General features: G+C 42.9%; 1 protein-coding gene across 2 annotated transcripts in view; it reads right to left on the bottom strand.

Moving 5' to 3' along the window:
* The window catches only part of DEPTOR (DEP domain containing MTOR interacting protein), a 125,913-nt gene that overhangs the window by 56,424 nt on the left and 55,428 nt on the right, over positions 1 to 14,061 (bottom strand). For both annotated transcript variants that reach the window (XM_081816470.1, XM_081816471.1), the window contains exon 4: positions 7,444 to 7,622. In XM_081816470.1, coding sequence (XP_081672596.1) covers positions 7,444 to 7,622 — 179 coding nt within the window. The remainder of the gene's footprint in view (positions 1 to 7,443; positions 7,623 to 14,061) is intronic.

Here is a 14,061-nt window from a genome sequence, read left to right as displayed (position 1 = left end):
CTGTCATCTAAAGCAACAGGGAAAACAATACCAAGTGCATTCATTTGGGGGAGAAGGATTAAATGAACTAACAGTGGTAAAGAACAGCCTATCACTTTTGCCTGCCTTAGCACTCATTTCCCTTTGGTAACAGAATTTTCAGCTTTTCTTTTTTTCTTTCTTTCTTTCTTTTTTTTTTTTTGTGAACAATGGCCCTCCCCCACCTGGTGAGTCTGTCAGTCAAAGGGTTCTGCCCATCTTGGGTCAAGACGTGGGCATGTGACCTAGGGCTCAGCCAATCAGAATCTCTCTAGAGTTGAGACTGAGCAGATTCCCTGGCTATAGGTGGCTGGAAGGCATGGCCCTTTAGTCACAAGTTCCTGGCACCTGGATCCCCAAGAACTACTCTAGTTCTTCAGGCATCTGGTTTTTCAATGTTTCCTTTAACTGTTGGCTAGCTCTGCCATATGTTGAAAGCAAATGATGACTGGGGCTGCTTATAATCAAAGAACTATAACTGGTATAAATACTCTGCCCTGTGCCCGGCAAATGGCAAGGCCTCAACAGGTGGTCATTACCGTCATCCATTCATTGAACACATTTTTACTGAATAGTTAATATACAAATGCCAAGCCACTGGGGATAGAGAGAGAGAAAACAAATTCTCTGCCCTCAGCATTTACATTCTAGTTAAGGGTAAAGAAAGATGAAGATACTGACTGGGTACCATCTGTAATGGAAAAATCTTCATTTGTTGGAGACAAGAAGTTACCAAAAGCAAAAAGTAAGAGAACGTGAGTAGGAGAGTCTTGATGGACAGGAAGGGAGGGTAGGCCAGCAAGGGTAGGTTCCCATTGACAAAGACTCTCTTCTTGTTCTGACTTTATAGCCAGGTTCCCCTGAACCCTCTTTTCGATGAGGCCTTGACTTTGCCCGCCCCTCCCCCCCATCCTGTCTTTGGCTTTCTCAGCCAGCCCAGTCTTGTAAAGAATCCTGCTAAGTCAGCTGAGTAAGAACCTCCACCCACCTCGATACCCAATCACACTTGATATTTGACAAGTTTCTCATTCTCCATCTTTGATGTATAAGTCCTTGGCCTACCTTTCAAAAGAATTCTCTTAAATTGGTTTAGCAGGAATCCCCCTACCGTTGATGCCTCCTTTTAATACATTTCCACCCCCTGACCCCCTCACCCTGTCCCATGGCTACAAATCCCCACTTGTCCTTGTCGTATTCAGAGTTGAGCCCCATCTCCCTCCCCTACTGCAATAGGTCTTAGGGCAAGTCTTCTTTACTGTTTTAACAACTGTCAGAATGCTTTCTTTTCTGCAGTATCACTCAGTCTTGGGCAAGTTGAGATCTTGCCTTCAGCCTCAATCATCAGGGCTGTTTTTCTTCCTTTCTTCCTTCCTCCCATCTCTCTCTCTCTCTCATTCTTTCTTTGGCCAGGCTATTCCAGGCTTAGGCTGAACCCTGTCAGTGATCTTAATTACTGGAAAGATGGGGTTAATTCCTGTCTCGATCTGGCATCTAGCTTCCTGTGCGGCAGATTCCAAGTTCCCTCTTCAGGGCTGTCAGAGTGAATGTCTCAGCTACTGTCTTGCACTGGAGAAGGGGATAATCACCACTATCCCCTGAGCAGCTGGGAGGATTAAAAAGATAATATACATAAAACAGCTTTGGGAATTGCAAATGTTATATAAATATATGCTTAAAACAAAAGAAAAAGAAAGAGGGCTTGATGAAGTGTTGAAATTGTTGAAGTGCTCTGACTAAATCTTTCAAAGAGGAAATTATACGCCTGGACAGAGCTGCACTAGCCTGATTATCCAAGGTCAGCTGCTGCAGCTGTGAGCAATTTACCCACGTGATTATCCGGTTTCTATCTCCCTTCATGTAAGGAAAAGATACTGGGTAGAGCTAGAGCAGTGGAGGGAGATACTTGATGTGAGTAAAGAAATGTGTTCGTCGCATTTGCAAAGGTTACACAAAAATCTCAAGGTATCTGGTCATTGTCTGGGGAAAGGGAATCGTATATGTTATGAGCTAACCATTTTTATGGTTACATCTGCCAGGCAGTATAAGCTGATGCAATAAAAATTGAGGAATTTTTTCCTAATCTTATGGAGCTTATAATTAGGGTCCAGTTGTCTTTAGCGGTAAGAGCCAGATTGCCGGGATTTGAGTCTTGAATCCACCATTTACCAGCTCTTGTCTTCAGCAAGTTACTTAACCTCATCTTTAAGATGGGAATAATTATGATACCTAACAGTTATGGAGAGGAATAAATGAGTCAATGAGTAGAGTGACTAGAACAGTGGCTGGTACATGGGAGGGGCTCTATAAATTTTAACTGTTATTTGCCGTTGATCAGATCTCATACAATAGCTGGTATCTGGGGGCCATAAGCGGTAGGCGCTGTTCGGAAAGCTTTGCCAACTGCTATTATTGAATTCTCACCGCAGCTCTGTGCAGGAGTTACCATGGCAGCCCTGATCCAGAAGGGCTCTCTGGGGGGCACCTGGGTGGCTCAGTCGGTTATGAGTCTGCCTTCGGCTTGGGTCACAATCCCAGGGTCCTGGGAGCAAGCCCCGCATCGGACTCCTTGCTCAGCAGGAAGTCTGCTTCTCCCTCTCCCTCTGCCCCTCTCCACCCCTTGTGCTCTCTTTCTGTCTCAAATAAATAAATAATCTTTTAAAAAAAAATAATAATAAAGGGCTCACTTGGGGGGCCTGGCCTGTGGCTCGCATCTGGGAACTTGGCTTTTGGAAAGTTCCCCAAGTTACTGACTGATAAGGCCACTTTACCTGGCACACTGCATGCTGCTATACCAACCTGCCTAGATTGTCTGCACAAACACTATGATTTAGGGAGAACACGTGCTTTTCTTTGGAGAGTCTGAAATATGGGTAGTTGCGGCCGGCCAAGCAGGCAGAGCGCACCTCCATGAGCAGCCCCCAACAAAAACCTTGTACTTGAGTCTCAAGTGGGCTCCGCCCGAGCAGAAGCACTGCACATGCGTTATCCCATGGCCCTGCTGGACGAAGGAGCCAGATCTGTGCGGCTCTGGGAGGGAGGACCCAGGAAAGCTGTGCCTGGATTTCTCCAGACAACACCTGAGGTATCTTTTGCCCCTGAGGCTCCTTCTCTGTGTCCTTTCACCATAATAAATCTTAGCCCTGAGTCCAACTCTATGTTGAGTCCTTCTAGTACATGTGGGAGGTCATATGCTCTCCCCCACAGAGTAAGTAAATAACTCTCAAAGGTGTATAATGTGACTCTAATTTCATAAATCTCAAAACCTAAGGGATGGAAGAATTGAGATGTTGACATAGTCACTCAGCAGGTGGAGGAGCTGGGACCTAATTCCTGTCTGTCTCCCTCCCAAGACAGTGTTCATTCCACTGTGTGAGGCGGCCACACCCAGTTACACACATCCTGGGCCAAGGAAAACGTCTGTTTCAGGCATAACACCTTGTAGCTACTGGTTAGCTATACGCCGTTGGGAAAAGATCTTAAGGGCTCTGCACTTCTGAATTCTTCACTGTAAAACTGTAATAATAATAATAATAATACCAATGTCACAGAATTGCTGTGAAAATTTAATAAGATTATATCTCATATATGTGAAGCATATACACATTAAATATACAATATATTAAAATCTATAAAGTATTTAGCCCAGTACCTGGTATACAGTAAACCTTAATAAATGAAAAAGCTGGATAAATATGTACATATGTGGTCAACATACATACATTTGTATCAATATATACATATATGCATGCATGTGTATATATACACATAGACACACACACACTTACATACATGGGCTTGTACGTTAATGATTCATCTCCAAGTTCTGTCTTGATTACAGAACATCATTCACCATTTATAAATGAAGCTAGTTTAGGATTTCATAGCAGGACTGATTTTTATGTCTACTGGTTTCAATCTAGGGAACCACACTTATCCAGAAATTTTCTGGATAACCTAATGTCTGACTTTCTTTAATATTTAAATTGTGAAGTTAATTATTAGCTGGAGAATTCAGAGCTTTGCTTAAGACACTAACTGTATTTGTCATTAGCTCTAACATACACATACGAGGTGGCCATATTTTCATAACTCAAACGTAGAACCTGTAATCTAGCAATGAATTGCTGGACTGGGAAACTGGGACTCCCTTGGAAACTCTGATGTCTACACATAGAGAATATTCAATCCTCCTGAAACTATGGAAAGCAAACTTCTGGAGTTAATCTTTACTCTCAGCAATGACTTCTTTTATCCTTTACATTACAACTTTATGGAGTTTTATGTTGATAGCATTACAAAATTACAATGTAGTTGAAGTATAATTACTAGCTCCTGGGAAATCATTTGGAAACAATTCCTGGCACCCTCTCTCTTTGCTCTGAAGATGTTACAGTATTAGTCAGTAAACTGTAGTTCAAGAAGCTGGTTTTCTCTGGCACTTGGTATCACCAAGTTTTCTGTCTATAGCAAAGACAACAGAACTAACTCTAACCCAAATGCACCATTTTTCACTGTGGAAAGCCCCATACTCCTACCAACTCTGAGTTCACACTTATTAGCAAATACCCATTTGGATGTTATTACCCAAGCGGCCTCAGACAAAATCTTTAGCCTACTGGTGCCTTGGTTTCCTTTTCTGTAAAACGATGAGAATAAGAACACCTGCCCTATAGTCAACAATACTATATTGGGCACTTAGAAGTTTGTTAAGAAGATTGACCTCATGGGAGGTTCTTACCACAATAAAATAAATTTAGCAATAATAACAAAAAGCATATCTGCCTCAAAAGAGTTTAAGAGGTTTAAATAAGTCAATATTTGTGAAATCATTAGAACGGTGCCTGCCACGGGGTGTAAAATAAATAAATGAAATGTACAGTACTTTTTCTGTTCGCTAATTGGTTCTATTCCACATTCGAGTCCCAACAAGACTCTAAGATGTCTAGGGCCAGAGATCATATGGGCACCCTACTTTCTACCCAGCTTCCCACCCTCAGTGAGCTTAGCACAGTAGCAGACATATGAGGCCATGAATAAACGGCTGTGAGTTTAATCATGGCAAGGTCACATAGGAGAAACCACCCTGGAATATACTCAGTGGCTTGAGTGCCTCTCTGGTCAATGCCTCTGGGTCAATGGGTTTCAAAATACTTGACCCCAGCACACAGTAACAATTTGTATGTGGCAAGTCAATACACACAAGAATATGTCCATATGTTTATATAATTATCTCACTGATATCAAAGTTTACAAAACAATACTTAACCTTACTATGTAAACTATGCTCTGATATTTTCTATCCTATTTAAATCCTCCAGTCCAGGGCATCTCAAACTTTTAATGTGCCTTCAAACCACTTGGGGGTCATGCTAAAATGTAGATTAGATTCAGCAGGACTTGGTAGGATCAGAGATTCTGTTTCTATCATGCTCCCATGGTGACACCGTACAGTCCCTAGACCGTACTTTGTGTAGTAGTCATGCTGGGAATGGCTCTCTAAACTGATTTCACAGCCCACTAAAGGGTTGCAATCTGTAGCTGTAAAACACTGCTCCAAATAATTCTGAAAGTGCCTTTCATCTCTTTAATTCCATTATTATCTTCCTAACCTTGGGATAGAAATCCAAGGCCTGTACAGAAGTAGGGGTACGGGAGTTCACAGCAAGAATGACTCAAGTAGGGATGCCTGGGTGGCTCAGTTGGTTAAACGTCTGCCTTCGGCTCAGGTCATGATCCCTGGGTCCTGGGATCGAGTCCCACACTGGGGTCCCTGCTCAGGAAGGAGCCTGCTTTTCTTTCTGCCTGCCACTTCCCCTGCTTGTGCACGCTCTCTCTCTCTGACAAATAAATAAATAAAAATTAAAAAAAAAAAAGAATGACTCAAGTATTACCTTTCCTATTGACTTTTAGGTTGATATGCTTACCTGGTTCTCAGCCCTGTCCTCACTGTTCAGAACATATATCTTGCAGCTATGTTAAGAAATTGAGCACTTATTGGGTGCCTGGGTGGCTCAGTTGGTTAAGCGACTGCCTTTGGCTCAGGTCATGATCCTGGAGTCCTAGGATCGAGTCCCACATCGGGCTCCCCGCTCAGCAGGGAGTCTGCTTCTCCCTCTGACCCTCCTCCCTCTCATGCTCTCTGTCTCTCATTCTCTCTCTCTCAAATAAATAAAATCTTAAAAAAAAAAAAAGAAATTGAGCACTTATTAAGATCAGGGCATTGAACTGAGTGCTTTATATCTACCACATCTATTCCTACAACCACCTGTGTAGATATTCCCATTTTATAGATGAGAGAAGGCAAGTAGCTATAACTGGGAGTTGGGATTCCAGAGCCTACGTTCTTGTGATAGCCAGCCTCTAGGATGGCTCCGGTGATCTTTGCCTCCTGGTATTCACACCCTTGTATCGTCCTCTCTCACACCGAATAGGGCCGACCTGGTCACCAGTGGAGTACTGAGGAAATGACAGTGTGTGATTTCCAGGGCTCACTTAGAAGACATTATAGTTTCTGTCTTGCATTCTCTTAGATTCTCCTTCCGCAAGAAGCCAGGTTGCCATGTCCTAAGAATTCTCAAGCAGCCTTATGAAGAAGTCCAGACTGCAATGGACTGAAGCTTTCTGCCAACATCCAGCACCAACCCGTGAGGCATACAAGTGAGCCATTGTGGAGGCCAATCCTGTGGCCGGTCAGGCCTTCCGACGACAGTAGCCCTCGACTGACATCTTTGCAATCTCACAAAGAGACCCCACCCCAGAACCACCCAGCTAAGCCTCTCCCAACTTCCTGACCCACAGAAACTGTGGGAGGTGATAAACATTTATTATTGTTTTATACCTTTAATGTCTGGGGTAATTTCTGATGCAGCAATAGATAACTAATATCATTCTCAACCAATAGTTTATGCCACCATCATTATGAGTCAGCCCTAAAAGGAAAGTCAAACTCTTATGAGGCCTATTGGATGAGCTCTTCATTGTGGCAGCTTGCACCATGGTTCAGCAAATGTTCATCCTCCCCTTGTAACCAACTTTGTGAGGAGCATCTAATTCCCATCAGGACTGGACCAGGTGACTTGCTGTAGCCAACTGGACATGGGTGTTGAGGATGGTAAATTGCATCTGAACAGAAGTTTTTGGAGACACTATATGGATCTGCCTGCCCTCGTTAACTTCTGCCCTCATCTACAAAAACACTATATCCCAGAGTAGATCTTCCTTTATAGCCTGGGTCCCAGCATGAGAATGCACGGCCAGCCCAGCTGAACCTGAGCCCAGTTTGGAGACAGGCCAAGCTGAGCCCAAGCCCATGCAGAGGCTCAACTGACCTACAGACCCATGAGTGAGAAATAAATGCTTGTGGTTGTAAGCCACCAGAGTTTAGGACTGCTCGTTATGTCGGCAGCCGCTGCTCCACGCACTCACCGTGCTGTATGATGCCGTGTTCCATAAGCCGGTGGCACAGCTGCTCTGCCTCCTTCCGCGTGGTGGCCTCTCCCTCCTGGACTAGCCAGTCCAGGAATTCAGACGCCATGAAGGTGCGCTCGTACTTGACCCCTTCCTCCTCCCTGGCTTGCAGCAGTGTGTTTTCAGGGCTCATCAGCCTGGGAGGAAGGAAGAGAAGAAACATAAACCTCCATAGAGGGAAAATAGCTCCTTTGAAATCCTACATCACAGGTTTCTGCGAAGTCTCACGGCAAAGTTGTTAGACAGACAGATGTGGCCGTCATGTGCTGTTACAAATGTAATTTCTAACAGAAGGACCTGCTTCAGGAGTGAACAAAATGCATTTTCTCCTGGTAATTAAGAAAAAAAAAAAACTGGTGGGGTGCCTGGCTGGCTCAGTCAATAGAGCATGCAACTCTTGATCTTGGGGTTATAAGATCAAGCCCCACGTTGGGTGTAGGGATTACTTAAAAAAAGAAGAGAAAAGAAAAAGGAAAAGAAAAAGAAAGGAAAGGAAAGAAAAAACAAACAAACCTGGAAATGTAATCCAAAACCCGCATTAGCAGACTGCATTCAGTTTCGCCACCTTGAGAAGGACAATTTATTGACCCAGCCCCACCCCACCTTTCTAAAAAGGATAGTTTTCTTTCCTAAAGGAGTCACTCAGTTTCACAAACCATTGGGCTAACAAGATGACTGCTATGGATTGAATGCTTGTGTCCCCTCAAAATTCATATACTGAAATGCTAATGCCCAGTGTGATGGTATCTCAGGACCTGGGACCTTTGGGAGGTGGTTATTTCATGAGGGTGGGGCCCCCACGATGGGATTACTGCCCTTGCAAGAAGAGACAGAGAACTTGCTTCCCCTTTCTTTCTTGAGGAGGATATAAGGAGAAGACTGTCTGCAAACCAAGGAGAGGGCTCTCACAAGACACCAGATCTGTGTGGCGCCTAGATCTTGGACTTCCCTGCCTCCCAGCTGTGAGAAATAAGAGTTGATTGTTTAAGCTACCCAGTCTGTGGCATTTGCAGCCTGAACTGACGTAAGCCACTCCTTCACAACACCCCCGTCCCCACAGAGCTTGTTTCTCACGCCTCCTTCTCCAGCATTCTCCAACTGCCCTCGCTTCTGTCCTTACCACACCTCCGAATAAACTCCTGCTGGGGCTGGAGTACTCTCCCTTGCATCCATATATGATGGGCATTTTGTGGATCCCCATTTTGGTTGATGTTAACAGCATTAGATGCGACTGACCATTTTCCTCACCCAGAGGGGCATTACCCTGTCCTGGTTTCCCTCCTATCCCTCTGTTCCTACCTCCTTCTCAGTTACCTTTGTGTTGGCTCCTCCTTGTCTCCCTGGACTTTAAAGGCTGGAATCTCTTGAGATTCGGTTCCCCAGATACCTCTTTTCTCATTGCTTAGTCTCTCAGGGAAGTTCTTTCATTCCCTTAGCTTCAACTGCCATCCATGCCCCAAAGATCCCCAAATTTATGTCCCTGGATCAGGCTTATATTCCCAACTCCCGGCCTTTGTATCCATATGGATATCTCAAAGACACCTCAAAATCAACAAACCCAGACCTGAACTCAGGTTCTTCCCCCAAACCTAGTCCTGTGCCAGTGAGTGCTTCCATCATCCTGCCAGAAAACAAGACAGCATCCTTTATGCCTCCAACTTCCTCATCCCCCCTGTCCAGGCAGTCATAGGAATTGTGAATTTTATGTCCCAAATCATACTCATATATGTCCAGGCCTTCCCATCTCCAATGCTGCACTACCTTAACCCATAATACCAATACCTTTAACCCAATAACAATGGTTTCTTCCTTAGACTTCACTATGTACCCACTCTTGTTCTCAACCCAACCTCAAGCATCTAAGTCCAGACATAGCAATTAAATTTACCTTTTTCAAACTCAAACCTGATAATATCTTCCTCCTGTTGAAGATACTTCAGTGGTTTCTGATTGCTTTTAGGCTAAAGACTGACATCCTTTATATGGCCTCTAATGCATGCATGATCTTTCCCTTTACCCCGTTAGGATCATTTTCACCTCTGACCTCATTGTGCTTCAGAGATGGTCTTCTTATAGCTCCTCAAACATAGCATACCTCATCTGCCACAGGGCCTTTGAATATGTCATTCCTGCAGCTGGAATGGTCTCCCCCACCTTTCCACTATTCTATTCCTTAAACCTCCTTGACTCCTCATCCTTTGTTATCTCAGCTATCCTCAGGTCTCCATTAGGCCATCTCATTGCTCCCCGTACAGTCTGTGTGATTATCAGATTAAAGACTACCTCCTCTACTCAATCATAAGCTCCAATAGGGTAGGGCCCATGTTTGCACACAACTTGGTTCAATGGAAAATGAAACCCCATAAAATGCCAAAATCATTGTGTCATCTTCCTTGTTTAAAACAATTCCTGATAAGTTCCTGTATTCTGCGTGAAAGTTTCTTTCTTTTAAAAACCCTCATTTCTTTTCAAACTAACAATAATATGCACCACAAGTTGTACCGTTTCATTCTAGAGCAGGAAAAAACCTTAGAGATCACTGTAATCCAACCCCCTCTTCATCCACATGAGAAAAATGTCACTAACATATTATGTGTCAATTATATCTGAATTTCCAAAATGTAATTCTCATCCATATGAAAAAAAAATTGAATGATAGCATTCAATGTTGCGGGTAGGAAACTTGCTCAAGGTCATGCAAAGAAGGACATTATACATATTTATAAATCATTTCATTTGGGGTAAATGAACCTCCATACCTGAATGTCCATTCACAGGATGTGCATTTTCAGTGCTTTCAGACTTAGAGCCCAGTTCTGTTGTGGAAAGGACGCTGGGCTAGTAATTTGAAGACTTAAGTTTATTCAGAATAGATCACTTAGCTGTAAGATATAAAACAAGCCACTTTTCTTTGTTTCAGCCTCCTTTTTCTCCAGGGTATAATCCTATTTTCACCCATGATTGTGAAAATCATCTATGAGTGTGAATAAAACAGCTTTACAGTATAAAAGACGTATATACAAAGTGTTTACACTACTTAATAAATCATGGTGTCTATCCCAGGGCAGGATGGATTTGTGCCCAACAGCTATGAAATGACAACAGAAACTCCTCTGCACTCCCTCCAGTCTTCCCAGCAGAATCTTCAGGGTCCTATTATATGAAAGTCATGGCTGGGCACAGGATTGGGAATCTAGAATTCCTGCCCGGTTGATAGTCTCCATTTAAGACACAGATGGACCCACCAGGCTTTTATCTCTCTTTATTACACTCCATCCCTTCTAGCTCAGCGATTTTCCTTTCAGGTGTGGGGAGGACAAGTGGAGAGGGTTTACTTGTGTCACCTCTTGTAACCAGAAACATGACCTGCCAGACCTCTAGAGCTCCTGCTAAGTTGCTGGTGGCCTCTGGACAAGTGGCTGGTAAGCTGCTATTGCCAATGTGAGCTTTAGGAAAGAGACCACTTGGCAGGCCCTCCTGCACTGATTCAGCTTGCCATTTAAAACATGTCCCCGCCAGCCTTAGTTCTTCCTTGTTTCATTTCTTCTTAAAATCAAATAATGTCCCTATACAGTTTCTTCTCTAAGATAAAGACTTTCGTGGGATTTGATTTTGGTACTAATATGTGGTCATAGTGTTAAGGCAAGACTTACTACTTGTTCCAATTATGTTTTGCTATGTAACAAGCTATCCTCAAGGTTGGTGGCTTTTAAACAACCACCAGTTCATTATATCTAAGTACTCTTGGGTTGCCTGGGGCTCAAGTGGGCAGTTCCTCTATCACTCTTGCTAGGGGTCCATCATGTGTTTGCAGGCAGACGGTGGCTAGGGCTAGGTGTCTGGTGCTGCCATGCTCCTGAGTCAACATAGCCTTTCTGTACAGTGAGGCAGGCTGGATGTTGAGATGCAGAGCTCGAGAGGGAGGAGGCAGATGCTACCAGAACTTGTTTATGGTTGTTATTGAAACCTAATCTACTTACCATACAATTAACCCATTTAACATGTACAATTCAACAGCATTTATACACAGAGTACACAACCATCATTCCAATTCATGTTAGAACATTTCCATCACCCCAAAAGGAAACCCCATTACAATCATTCCCCACTTCCCCACTGCCCCATCCCTAGGCAAACACTAATGTGTGTTCTGCGTCTACAAATTTGCTTGCTCTAGACGGTTCATAGAAATAGAATCATATAACATGTGGTCCTTTGTGACTGGTTTCTTTCATTTAGCATAATGTTTTCAAAGTTCATCCATTCTGGAGCATGTATTAGTCTTCTATTCCTTTCACAGTTAGTATGACCAAATAATATTCCATTGTATGGATATACTACCTTTTTGTTTATCCATTCATCAGTTGATGGACATTTGGGTTGTTTCCATTGTTGGTTCTTATGAATAATGCTGCTATGAATATTCATATACAACTTTGTGTAGACATGTCTTCATATACACCTAAGAGTAGAATTGCTGGATCACATGGTAACTCTGTTTAACCTTCTGGGAAACTGCTGGACTATTTTCATAGTGGTTGAACCATTTTCATTCCCACCAGTAAAGTGTGAGGGTTCCAATTTCTCCATATCCTCGCTAGCAGTTGCTACCATCCATTCGTTTTTCTTAGCACCATCCTAGTGGGTGTAAAGTGGTATCTCACTGTGGTTTTCATTTCCATTTCCCTGATGATTAATAATATTAAGCATATTTTGATGTGCTTATTGTCCATTTGTACATATTCTTTGGAAAAATGTCTATTCAGAACCTTAGTTCATTTTGAAAACTAGGTTGCTTGTCTTTTTATTTTTGAATTTTAAATGTCCTTTTTACATGCAGGATGCAAGTCCATTATCAGACATATGATTTGCCAATATTTTTGCCCATTCTGTGGGTTGTCTTTTCATTTTCTTCATGATATTGCTTGTAACCCCAAAGTTTTAAATTTTGAAGTGGTCTATGGGGCGCCTGGGTGGCTCAGCCGGTTAAGCGACTGCCTTCGGCTCAGGTCATGATCCTGGAGTCCCGGGATCGAGTCCCACATCGGGCTCCTTGCTCGGCAGGGAGTCTGCTTCTCCCTCTGACCCTCCTCCCTCTCATGCTCTCTGTCTCTCATTCTCTCTGTCTCAAATAAATAAATAAAATCTTTAAAAAAAAAAATTTTTTTTGAAGTGGTCTAAATTCTCCATTTTTCTCGTTTTGTTCTTTGTGTGTTTAGTGTCACAGCTAAGAAACCACTGCCTGGCCCAAGCCCAGGAAAATGTATTTGCTGCTATGTCTTCTTCTAAGAGTTTTACAGTTTTAGTCCTTACATCTAGTTCCATAATCCATTTTGAGCTCATTTTTCTGTAAGGCATAGGGTTGGGGCCCACCTTCATTCTTTTGCACGTGGCTATCCCGTTGTTCCGTCCCCATTTGTTGAAAGATGATTCACTCTCCATTGAATTATCTTGGCACTCATCAAAAACCAATCAACCCAGCCAGGCCTTCTTAACTGCTAGGCTCTGAAGTCACAGAATGTCAATTGCCCTGAATTGCCTTTATTAAAGCCATCAAACTCAGACCAGACTCAACGGGAGGGGATACATGCACCACCTCTTCGTGGAAAGAGCAACATGCGTGCATAGGAAGAGGTGGGAATATTTGGAACCATCTGGGAGAGCAGGTACCACACTGATTTATTTTCATTAACCAACTGAAAGGCCAATTTCAATAGTTATAGCTCATTTACAGTTGTGTGTTTTCTCTTCCTCATTTATTTAATATTTTTTACTTTACTTATAGGGTAGTTTTAAAAACATGGGATTCAAGACAAATCCCGCTTTAAATCCTAACTCTGCATATGTGTTAACTGCATGACCCTGCTTCCCTAGGTGTACACTGGGGATTATAAGGGTGACTATTTGGGGAGCTCTGCAGCGGGAGCGGGATAATGCATGAAATGCTTCAGTCAGTGCCAGCTGCCCCTGAAACACTGGATACATTTTAGCTATGATGATGATGATGATGATGATGATGATGATGTTGGTGGTGATGATGACGATGATGGTGATGATGACGATGATGAAGATGATGATGAAGATGATGTTGGTGGTGATGATGATGATGATGATGATGTTGGTGGTGATGATGATAAAAGTTTTCTAGATGGAGCCATTATTTGATCAAATCAAAACCCTCTGTGGCAAGATGAATTAAGATTCTGTGTGCGGTTCTCCAGAGAAGAATAACAACTCTATTTTAATTAGTAATCGGAAGTGTATACGATGCTCAGAAACTCTCATATTTTATAGAACAAATTCAGTTTTAGTCAAAATTGTCCTGCTCTGGCCTATAATCATGACATAAAGCCACATGCCAAATATGGTGCTAGGCATTAACAATCCTTGCCTCCTGTAAGCATGAACGCAAAAGATTTTGATTGTGCATGTGAGTCGATTTCAACCTTTCCTGGATATATATCTGAATCAGATTTCCCAGACTCACTTTAATCTAAGGGGAAGGCAGCATTACAATAGAAGGAACTGCTACATTTAGGGGCCAGAACAGAAATAGAAGTAAGCTGATAGCGATCT

Source organism: Leptonychotes weddellii, chromosome 4 (assembly GCF_054177405.1).
Source record: "Leptonychotes weddellii isolate Sample4059 chromosome 4, ASM5417740v2, whole genome shotgun sequence".
In the NCBI taxonomy this organism is placed as follows: domain Eukaryota; kingdom Metazoa; phylum Chordata; class Mammalia; order Carnivora; family Phocidae; genus Leptonychotes; species Leptonychotes weddellii.
Note: the sequence above shows the minus strand (reverse complement) of the source record. Positions and strands in the feature narration are given on the sequence as shown.